Source organism: Haematobia irritans, chromosome 1 (assembly GCF_050003625.1).
Source record: "Haematobia irritans isolate KBUSLIRL chromosome 1, ASM5000362v1, whole genome shotgun sequence".
Taxonomy (NCBI): domain Eukaryota; kingdom Metazoa; phylum Arthropoda; class Insecta; order Diptera; family Muscidae; genus Haematobia; species Haematobia irritans.
Genome location: NC_134397.1, coordinates 121,216,930 through 121,228,899, shown reverse-complemented (window position 1 = coordinate 121,228,899; position 11,970 = coordinate 121,216,930). Strand labels below are relative to the sequence as shown.

At 36.6% G+C, this 11,970-nt stretch overlaps 1 protein-coding gene across 1 annotated transcript; it reads left to right on the top strand.

The window, feature by feature from the left end:
* The first annotated feature begins 882 nt into the window (after window positions 1-882).
* On the top strand, window positions 883-10,409 carry LOC142231353 (protein takeout-like). The gene is made up of 4 exons (XM_075301968.1): window positions 883-886; window positions 9,643-9,793; window positions 9,859-9,992; window positions 10,078-10,409. Exons 1-4 carry the CDS (start codon window positions 883-885, stop codon window positions 10,407-10,409), a joined length of 621 nt encoding a protein of 206 aa, XP_075158083.1.
* The last annotated feature ends 1,561 nt before the right edge of the window (window positions 10,410-11,970 follow it).

Sequence of the window (11,970 nt, the reverse complement as noted above, 5' to 3'; positions counted from 1 at the left end):
TATCATTCGCCCGATTTACACTCATATGACCCCAGAGGCCATCATTTCACTCCGATTTACGTGAAATTTTGCACAGGGAGTAGAGTTAACACTCGTGCTATGCATGTTAAATTTTGTAAAAATCGGTTCAGATTTAGATATAGCTCCCAGATCGCCCAATTTCCCTTCATATGACGACAGAGGCCACAATATTTTACTCCGATTTACCATAAATTTTGAGTCGAATTAACATTGAAGGATTTAAGCTGGTATCGAAAATGTAGATCTGCAAATTCGTTCAGAGTATATTATAGTCGGCCCGGCCCGGCTCGACTTTAGACTTTAATTACTTTTATATACTCCACCATATGATGGGAAGTATACTACCTTTGTCAATTCCGTATGTAACACATCGAAATATTGGTCCCATAAAGTATATATATTCTGGGTCATAGTGAAATTCTGAATCGACTTAGGGATGTCAGTCCGTCTGTCTGCACGAGCGTCTTTTGAATTCCCTCTAACTTTCGATGTGGTCGAATGATATTGCAAATGGGACATATCGGGCCATAAACCGACCTCCCATATTTGGTTTGCGGAGCGCCCCGGAGGAGCAAATTTCATCCGAGCTGGTTGAACGCGATGTGAGTATATATAATAAAATTGCTTCATATCGGTCCATTACTATTTATATCACCTATATAAACTGATTTATATCACCTATATAAACCCAGATTTTCCTTACGCAGCCTCTTGGAAGGGCAAATCTCGTCTGAGCCAGTTCAAATTTGGTACGTGATATATGTATACGTCCTCTAAGAATTATGCAAAAATTGGTCCACATAGGTCCCTAAATATATATAGCCCCATATATACCGATCCTCAAATGTAATATATTTTGCCATGGGTAACTATTACCCCAATACGAGTAATACAATTATGGTTGATAGTCTTCAGTGGAACTTTGTACGTAATCTTTGGTGGAGGGTACATAAGAGTCGAAGTGTCGGCCGTACTTACTTCCCAGCAAAAAAATTTGGAAGTTCAAAAAAATTTGAAAGTGCTTTTAAAGCTGTTCCATAGGCACAGCTTTAAAAGCACTTCCAGAAGACACACTCCCAGTGATGTTCTTTATTTTAACTACCCAGGAAGTTCTTTTAATTCAATTTTTATAACTTGTTTTTTTTCATACTTTTAATAGGTAATTTTAACTTTTTTTGTTTCAAATAGGTTAAAAACAGAGTAAGAATTCGTAAAATGGTAGATATCATTTAAATTTTGTCGAAAAAAATCCTAAATCCAATCTGAAAAAATTGTGAATTTTTGAAAATATTTGAGATCAAACCTTTCCGACAAGCGTCCGAAGCTTCCGGACTACGGAAGGTGCTAGCATCCACGAACTTCGCTCCAGGTTTCAATAATACATCGGAGGGCAATTGGACAACGTCCAGTGAGGAGACGCTGGACGTACTATTGGACACACATTTTTCCGGAAATCAGACGGTTGAACCATGTACTGGCGGTGCCACAGTGGCTCAGCGGTCGTTTTCTATCGAGGAAATTGTATCGGAATCTAGAATAACATGGGCGTTAAATAGCTTTGGATCATTCAAATCCCCCGGACCTGATGGAATTACTCCGGCGGAGTTACAAGCGGTGGCTGACAGAGTTATCCCCTGGTTGTCGGCGATATATATAGGATGTATCAACTCAGCATATATTCCAGGAAAGTGGGGGGAATCAAAAATTGTTTTCATACCTAAAGCGGGAAAAGCCTCTCACTCGAATGCGAAGAATTTCCGACCAATCAGCTTATCATCATTCCTACTTAAGACTCTGGAGAGGATGATAGATATTTATCTTAGAACTAGCGTCGATTCAAGTGTGCTCTCGAAACGACAACATGCATACTCGAAGGGCAGGTCTACTGAGACCGCATTACATGAACTAGTCAGCTTTATTGAAAGCTCACTATTTGTCAAAGAATACACAATCGTGACATCGAAGGGGCGTTCAATAACGTCCATCCGAGCTCGATATTAAATGGACTGACAACTCTGAATGTTGATCCAGGTATACTTAGGCTGTTAGACGAACTTCTAAGGAAGAGACGCATTTCAGCCACACTAGGACAAGCAAACATACAAAGGTCAGAGGCACTCCTCAAGGAGGAGTTCTATCACCTCTTCTTTGGAATGTTGCTATAAACGACCTTCTGGTTTCACTAGAAAAAGAAAGGATATAAGTGGTGGCATACGCAGATGATGTGGCGCTAGCAGTCAGGGGAAAATTCCCATCAACAGTTAGAGATATTATACAGAGAGCTCTCCGGATGACTGAGAAATGGGCGAAAGATAATGGTCTTGGGGTAAATCCTGCAAAGACAGAACAGTCATGTACTGCAAAGATCGAAAAACTCCCACGGTTAGGCCCATTTCCTTAGGGGGTATTGAAATTCCGTTTAGTGAGTGTGCAAAATACCTTCGCGTTATTTTGGACAGGAAACTGAACTTTAAGCTTAATATTGAAGAAAGGGCGAGGAAAGCAACCGTAGCTTTATACTCGTGCAAAAAGGCAATAGGAAAAAAGTGGGGACTAAAACCAAAAAATGTGCATTGGCTATACACGGCAGTGGTTAGACCTATAATGCTATATGGTGTTGTAGTCTGGTGGCCGGCACTTCACCAGCCAACAAGTTCAGACAAAGTTCAGCGTATGGCGCGCTTGTGTATCTCAGGTGCATTCAGCAAGAGAGGAACAAATTCCCTTAATGTCATCTATTGCCTTTAGACATTTTGGCCAAACAGTCAGCTGCAACAACGGCTGTGCGGTTGCGCGAGCTATCGCTGTGGTCGGAAAAAAGTTACGGTCACAGTTCGGTCTTCAAAATAATGCCAGATGTGGGTTACACTTTGGCGAGACCACTTTTCGACAAAAAGTTTGAGACTCTAATTCCCAACAGTGAGGCGTGGTGTACACGGACCCCGGGGAATAAAAGATATATAGATTTCTACACTGATGGCTCCAAATTGTATGGCCAAGTGGGTTTCGGAGTATATTCTAAAGATCTGGAACTTCGAATAGCGAAAAGATTACCTGATCACAGTAGTGTTTTTCAGGCTGAAATATTAGCAATAAGAGAAGTGGTGAATTTGCTGAGAAGTAATGCTCCAAGCAATATTGGCATTAATATATACTCAGGCGGTCAACCTGCAATAAAATCCTTGGACTCTGTGTTCCTCAACTCGAAAACGGCCATCAACTGCCGCAAATCTCTCAATGAGATGGCTGAGCAGCACAATATTCACCTAATATGGGTGCCTGGCCATACACGGATGAAAAAGACTATTTTTCATATGTTTGGCTATAAACATTATATGTTTGGAACACAAATTTTTAAACACAATATTTTTGAGTGCAAGCATATAATGTTCATAAACTAGCATAACATGTTTGGGACATATATGTTAATATGTTAGAACATATTATGTTTGGGACATAAAATGTTTGTAAATATAATATGCTTGGATGCAAACATATATTAATTTAGAAATAGTCTATAAACATATATGTGTTTAGTAGCTTGGAGCACTATTTAACAGGGAGCGATATTGAATTAAGTTGGTGGTTGTTGCTTGTTATTACAAAATTAACATTTTATTTTTCCTTGGGCAATTGATCAGCTACTTCTTTGATCCTTACAAACTGTATGGTCCGCTGTTCGAATCCCCGTCCGGCAAAAGGTAAAATTAAAATAAAAAAAAAAATCATACAATTGAATAATTTCTTCTACAATGTTTGTATTACAGAAAAAGGTGCTAAGAATTAAAAAATGTCGTGGAAGTGAGAAAGATGTGGGGGAATATACAATTAGGCAGAAACAAAATTTTGAGCATTCAGGTCGAAAACCTATGTTGTTAGCACTTATATTACCTGTTTATTTTCATAATTCATTATGATTGTAAATATATAAATAAATAAATAAAATTTTGAGCACAATATTGTTTGGGAGAATTTTTTTAAGCATATAATATTTTTGGGTGCAAAATGATTCCAAACATATTATATGTTCACAAAATAACATATTGTTTTTTGGAAGACAACATTATTGAATTGAATTTATTGTTTAGACCAATATGCTTTCAAACATATTATATATTAGAAGATATCAAACATATAAATGTTTGGGCAATACCCAAAAATGTATATGCTTGAAGCAAAATAAGTTTGGGAGTATATGTTACAGAAGCGATTTTTTATGAGGGTGTAGGAACATACCGGGGAACTGCGAAGCGGATGAGCTAACAAGGCTGGGAACTACCTTACATATTCCAGGGGAACTAGAATCTGTTGGTATGCCTCTGGCTACCTGCAAGCTCTTACTGCGTGAGAAGGCTGTCATGATGGCAAATGTTCGATGGGAGAATTGTAAGGGTTGTAACGACACCAAGCAAATATTTCCCCATTTAAACTTAAACCGCATACTACACGCTCACAAAAAATCGCTTCTGTAACATATACTCCCAAACATATTTTGCTTCAAGCATATACATTTTTGTCTATTGCCCAAACATTTATATGTTTGATCTCTTCCAATATATAATATGTTTGAAAGCATATTGGTCTAAACAATATATGTTTGGGTAGTCAATTTCCGAACATTTTGTATTTTTGCATCCAAATTCAATAATGTTGTCTTCCAAAAAACAATATTTTTTTATGTGAACATATAATATGTTTGGAAGCATTTTGCACCCAAAAATATTATATGCTTAAAAAAAATTCTCCCAAACAATATTGTGCTCAAAATTTTATTTATTTATTTATATATTTACAATCATAACGAATTATGAAAATAAACAGGTAATATAGGTGCTAACAACATAGGTTTTCGACCTGAATGCTCAAAATTTTGTTTCTGCCCAATTGTATATTCCCCCACATCTTTCTCACTTCCACGAGATTTTTTAGTTCTTAGCACCTTTTTCTGTAATACAAACATTGTAGAAGAAATTATTCAATTGTATGTTTTTTTTAATTTTAATTTTACCTTTTGCCGGACGGGGATTCGAACAGCGGACCACACAGTTTGTAAGGATCAAAGAAGTAGCTGATCAATTGCCCAAGGAAAAATAAAATGTTAATTTTGTAATAACAAGCAACAACCACCAACTTAATTCAATATCGCTCCCTGTTAAATAGCGCTCCAAGCTACTAAACACATATTTGTTTATAGGCTATTTCTAAATTAATATATGTTTGCATCCAAGCATATTATATTTAAAAACATTTTATGTCCCAAACATAATATGTTCTAACATATTAACATATATGTCCCAAACATGTTATGCTAGTTTATGAACATTATATGCTTGCACTCAAAAATATTGTGTTTAAAAATTTGTGTTCCAAACATATAATGTTTATAGCCAAACATATGAAAAACAGTCTTTTTCATCCGTGTAGATATGCTAGTGTTCTCTAGACGCCAGATATCACTCCTGATATCTGCTATAACGGGTCACTGCTTGATAGGCGATTTTGCAAAAACTATAGGCGCGAAGTATAATGACTATTGTATGAGCTGTCATGATGCGGAGGAAAAGGAATCAATAAAACACCTCTTGTGTGAGTGTCCTGCATTTTGTGTAAGGCGTAAGCAAATTTTTGGGGCACTTCAGATTACTGGCGGACCTGGAAAACGTTAACTTAAGCAGTCTGCTAATGTTTTTGGAACAATCTGGTTGGTTCAACGGAAGAAAATAATCGAGAAGGTTCAGCGGTTAAAACTAGAAGTGTCCATATGTAATAGGTAATTTTAGTTAATGTGGTATCACAATGGACCGAATAGTCTAAGTGAGCCCGAATCTTAATCGGGCTGCCACTTTAACCTAACCTAACCTTCCGACAAGCGTTAAAATCCATTAAAAATTATAAAAAACTAGCGTAACCCGGCCCGCTTCGCTGCGCATTCCGAAGCATATTTGTAGAAACAATTTGCGTTAACTTAGTCAACCATATCCTTCGTGCTGAAAACAAATTCGAAAATACGGAGGATATTCATATGTAAAACGGTTCGTCTTAATAAATGTCTGGGAGAGGGTGTACCCTTTCCCCAAATTTTTTAAATAATGTTCTGTATTCAAGTAGTTGGACAATCTTCTATATTTCTTGAGAATTTTAAGTGTGGCTTGTCAAGGAAAGGTATCCTTCTCCTCAAAATTAAGCACTATATTATAATAACATACAAAGAATTACTGTTTCCCATCCAATAAATCGGAAAAAGCAAAAGTAGTAAAAAAGTTTACCATATTAACCCTCTATGTTGGCTGCCAATTTCATGTAAATTTAAGTTCGTTACTAAAAAGAAGTCTGGCAGAAGCCTGTGCAAAAATCATAAAATTATGTACCGAGTTCCCATTTATGGACAACCCTCTACTTTCAATTTAAGAAAAAAAAACGGACAAAAGGGAACCCTCTCCCCACCTTCACTCCACACCGACCTGATATCGGAATTATAAGCCTAAATGGGCGGCCTCTCTTCCGTCCAAATATCACAAAGTCAGGTATCAACTATTAATATCGTAACCTCTCCCCAGTCCTCTGTAAATTTCAAGTAACTCGGTAAAGTTTAATTGTTTCTCTGTATGTACTTAAGAGAAGCCGATGTCTCCCTATGCCCCTTTGTTTTTATTAAAAAATCAGGAACCTGATATAAATTTCATAACCTCGCCCATTTTTTCCGTAAAATTTCAGTCGCGGGAATTTAGTTTTGTTTTCACTGTACTTTAAAAAAAAAAGTCGGGCAAAGGGGCTGTTCCCAACCCTCCCCCCATCCAAATATCGAAAAGTAATGTAGAGGATTTTTGTCTAGATGCCAACCCCAACATTCTATGAAAATTTCAAGCAAATCGCATAATTTTGTTCCAAGTTTCAAAAAGTAGGGCAAGGGGGAGGTCCCTTTCCCCGTCGACATATGAAATCATCAGGTATCCGATATTAATTAAATAACCTCACCGCATGTTCTCTGTAAATCTCATAATTTAGAGAATTTTAGTTTTTTCACTGTACTTTAAAAAATGTCGAACAAAGGGAGGTCCCCCTCCGCCACCAAATATCGAAATATAAAGTAGCGGATCTTTGTCTAGATGCCAACCCCAACCTTCAATGAAAATTTCAAGCAAATCGGTCAACTTTGGTCCAAATTTCAAAAAGTTCGACAAAGAGGAGGTCCCCTCCGCGACCAGGTGTCAAAAAATGAGGTACCCTATTTTCACCACATGAACGCCCCCTACGATCTCTGAAAGTTTCAAGTAAATCGGTTCAGCCGTTTCGTAGCCAACTCGGACCATACAAACAAACAAAAAGTCGCTTAAGGGGAGGTACCCCCTCCCGATCAAATTTCGAAAAAAAAAATTGCGAATCTTTGTCTAGGGATCACCCCCTACTATCCCTGAAAACTTCGTGCAAATCGGTCAAGTTTGGTTTAATTTTCAAAAAGTCGAACAAAGGGGAGGTTCCTCTCCGCGACCATATGTCAAAAAATGAGGTACCCTATTTTCAGCACATGAGTGCCCCCCACGATCTCTGAAAGTTTCAAGTAAATCGGTTCAGCCGTTTTCGCGCCAACCCGGAACATACAAATAAACAAACAAACAAACAAACAAACAAATAAACAAACATAATTTGAATTTTATATATATAGATTATAAAAATTATTTATTTGACAAAATATCACATAATTTTTTTAATTTACATCCAAAACATTGAATTCGGATCACACCTAAAGAAGTGATGCAAATTCAGTGCAACGGCTGTAGAAATGGAGGACTTCCGTCCTATGACAAGCCCATGTTAAATTCATCGCTTATGCGTCAATTTTGCACCACTTGCGGCGACGCTTTTTTTGCTGGGTTGTTTTTATTTTAGTGTATCGAAGCAAACGGGTAAAGTAGGGAACTAGCGCCGTCGATAATATAGAAGTCTCAGTTGCTAGTTTTAGATCTTCAAATATCTTAGAATCAAACAAACTGGATGTTAATTGCCTTTCACAATAAAAGTTGTCATTAAAATAGTTAGAACACGACTTTCAACAATTAATCGATAGGGTAAAAGTAAAACCATCCAGTGCATAACAAACTGCTCTGAACTAAAGAATTGAAATTTGTTCAAGTGCTTTAATCTTTAAAAAATTAGCAAAAATTTGCAAAATGATGTTAAATAAAATTGTACTGATAATCGTATCATTTTTCGCGGGACATGTATTATCTAGAAAGTTTCTTAAACCCAGACGTAAGCTTTTTACATTATTTTTAAAAATTTACGCGAATCAATTAGTTTCGTTTCATAGCCGATTTTCTAAAATACTGCACACTGCATGGGCCGGATTACAACGACTGTTTCAGCAAAAATTCTGAGCAAATGATCTCTCATTGGAAAGCAGGTAAAATATTTTAGACTCTGATTAAATATTATTAGCCCCTATATAAACCTATCTTAAGTTAATTTATTTTTGTTTATTATTAATAAATTCTTCTTTACACCCACCACAATATAAATTTAAGTCGGGATACGAAACACTTTGTCATTCCGTTTGTAACACATCGACTTGGAACTTTACGCAAGTAGTTGTATGTAGGCCGGATAGTATTGCATATGGGCCATGTCGGCCCAGTTTTAATTTAGCTTTGGCGTTTTGGCTGAAATTTATCAACCAATCCCCAGATTTGATTTCCAGAACTTCCTGGTGGTGAAAATTTTATCCGATCCGGTTGAAATATAAACCGACCCCAAATTTGACGTCTGGAGCCCCAATCCGGTTGACTCTCTAATTTGCAATTATTTAAAGGCTCCTCTATATAAACCAATTTAGAACTGAATTGGCTTATAATATAAGAATTTAATCTGCTGTTTTGTCTAACATATGGACTAACTTTCAATTTAGAAGACAATGTTATGAAGTTTTAAGATCCCTTGATATCGGCAAGTTTTACATCATCCCAAGTAATTCAATTGTGGGCTACAGTCTTCGGTAGAACTTTCTGTACAATCCATAGTGGAGGGTTCATACTATACTTAATGGTAGCACAGGAAGAATAACGCCTGAAGAAATGTTCGGGATGCTTAAAAGAATGACTCGCAGCCTATGACAAGCCCGTGTAAAATTCAAAGCTTTTGATCCAATTTTGCACAACTTTCGGATTTACCTTCATTGTTTTCTTTTTGCTGGGCAATAAACCTATTTTGCGGTAGGGATTCCTAATCGAACACAATTTAGGGTCAGTTTTTGATATAACCCTCATATAAATCGACCCACACCCGCGACAGCACTTCAGTCCCCGCTTAATCCATTTTGTCATACTCTTTCCTATATTTTGGCCAGTTTATGCTTCAATGTTACGAGTATCTTCCAATGCGTGAATTAATGCGAGATTGTCTGTATAGACATTAACTTTAACATAGTCTTACAAAATCTAGGCGTCCATTTGACGGGTCCCGAATGTGAAATAAAATGTTCACTAAACTCACCTCTCAATAACTCAATTGTTATGCGAGCCGTGCTGCATGTGGCAGTACAGTCCAATAGTGTCATCAGCCCATAACCCGCTCGAAACTGTGAACTTTGGAGTTATATTCAGACTTAAATTCTATTATGGTTTTTAGGTGTTCCCGGTCTCAAATCAGCTGGTTCCCTCGATCCTTTGCATGTTAAACGGGTCGGAATCAAACACACACAACTTCCATTAGTAGTAGAGGTGGACTTAATGAATATTGAATTTACAGGTTTCGCTGGTCTTCAAGTGCCACAGACGAAGTAACTTTTTGTTTTTCAATAAATAAACATTTTGATTGATTTTATTTATTTTTTTTTTTTTTTAGTTATACATTTGAAAACTTAACAGCAGTATCCACACTGGTTTTACCGGAGTTCAGAATTGCTTCTGATTACAAAATGAAAGGAAAGATTCTCAATTTAAATTTAAATGCAGTGGGCAAAATGAATATTGCCATAGGTAAATAATGCAAAATTTTGACCATTGGCATACGCAAGCTCATGGAACTCCATCTATTATTTTTTCTCATTTATCATCATTCCAGACAACTTTACTGCAAAACTCTATGTTCAATTTAAGTTAGTAGATAGCGATGGATATACATTCGGTGACGTTGACAAACTACGCATAGAAATTATTGGAATCGATCATTTGAGTGTATCCATGTCGAATCTCTTTCAGGGGCAAAAAGATCTAGAAGATAGCGTCAATTCCCTCTTCAATGATAATTGGCGTGAATTTTATGAATTATTGCGTCCTGCAATTCTGACATCTACAGAAGCTGTGATGAATGATCGTCTGAGAAAAGTGTTTTCATTCATTCCTGTCGAATATATATTTGACAAATTCCCCACGGCTGCAGAATACTATGGATGAACGAGATTATTTGTAATGACTAGCAATAAACATAAGTGAAATTGCAAGAAGACGATATGCAATATTTTAATTTTACAATTAATTAGTTTTCGAGCTTTATGGACAAATTACATCAAGGAATTTGATCTATGGAACCATTGAAAAGAAAACGCCAGATACAAATCTACACACGCCAATACTGTGGTATCACAATGGACTGAATAGTCTAAGTGAGCCTGATACATCGGGCTGCCACCTAACCTAACTTAACCTATACTGTACATGTTTCAGTTCGGGTGAATGAACTTTTCCACAGCCTTTATATAGATCTGGCTGGGAGAGATAACTCAATTTTGTTCCCTTTATGCTAACTTCTTATGGAAAAAAAAATTTGGGAATTTTCTTCTTACAAATTGAATCATCTTAATTCCCACTGTGCATCATCTTTTCATATAGTTACAAATCCCTTGATCTTATTTTTATTTCGTTTTGTTACTGCAGTAATACAACAACACAGTGAACAATCAAACAAAGCTTTTGTTTCTATAGTTAACAACAACATGTGACAATTTACAGAAACATGTTACAAGGAGACAACAACAATTCTAACGCGTACTTTAGTAGTGTTTTTTTTCCTAGTTTACGACGGGCTCTTCATTACTTATTATTTTTCATGCTAGCCTGATACCGAAACAGGCGATTACTATTGTTTTCTCTCTCATTTTGAAAGCATCGTTTTAATTTAGCCAACTTTGATAATACCATCCTAGGCCAAAAATCGGGGACCATACCAACTTCGACCGACATAGATCTCCCTTCGGAATTTCTTAACCCTTTCGACCCTGAATTTTTTTTGTATCGCTAAATTTTTTTTTTACTTTAAATCATGTTGAAGTCATGTAAGAAGCATATAGCCAAAATTTTGGGTCGCCACGCCCATTCGTTTGGGCGGTACAGATTGTTGCCTGTGGGCAACATTCGGCAATTGTGACTACAAAAAAGACGGTTTTCTAATTAGAGACGTATTATTAGATTTTATTGAATTATTTTCAAATTTATGTATGATAAGACAAAAAACAATTTTTATTATTAATACAGCAAAGATGTACTTTACATTTTAGACATTTTGATTTTGGAGTTCCTGATTTGCATAATCTGCATCGACCTTTTTCGCCAAATACTACCCAGTGACCTATTTTATCATACCGCTTTAACTCTGGAGGATTCGGTTGGTACTTATACTTTTTTATGCTATGCGACGACATACTGCTCGATGGAAGATAATCATATGATATTGCATTATTTTTTTCCAATTTCGTTGGTCGACCTCTTTTTCGTTGGACATAATCTTCAGAAATGGAGCTATATTGCAAAAGTCCATTTGCAATTTCCAATTGAAATTGTATTAATGGAATATGTTTCTGGCTAGGACGAAGGAGACGAATATGTTTTCTATAAAGCAACCACGCGTTTGTAACGGATGTTCCTAGGCACCAATAAAATATTCTTATGTACCATTTTCTTGAGCGGTGGTTAACCTTATACAACTCCATAAGCATATCAGCCAGGTCAACTCCTCCCA

What these genes read in the sequence shown, in the direction of transcription:
- LOC142231353 (XM_075301968.1), top strand. An exon ending in CTTCAAGTGCCACAGACGAA is followed by an intron (nt 9,794 to 9,858) that starts GTAACTTTTTGT and finishes TTTTTTTTTTAG; the next exon opens with TTATACATTTGAAAACTTAA. An exon ending in CAAAATGAATATTGCCATAG is followed by an intron (nt 9,993 to 10,077) that starts GTAAATAATGCA and finishes TCATCATTCCAG; the next exon opens with ACAACTTTACTGCAAAACTC.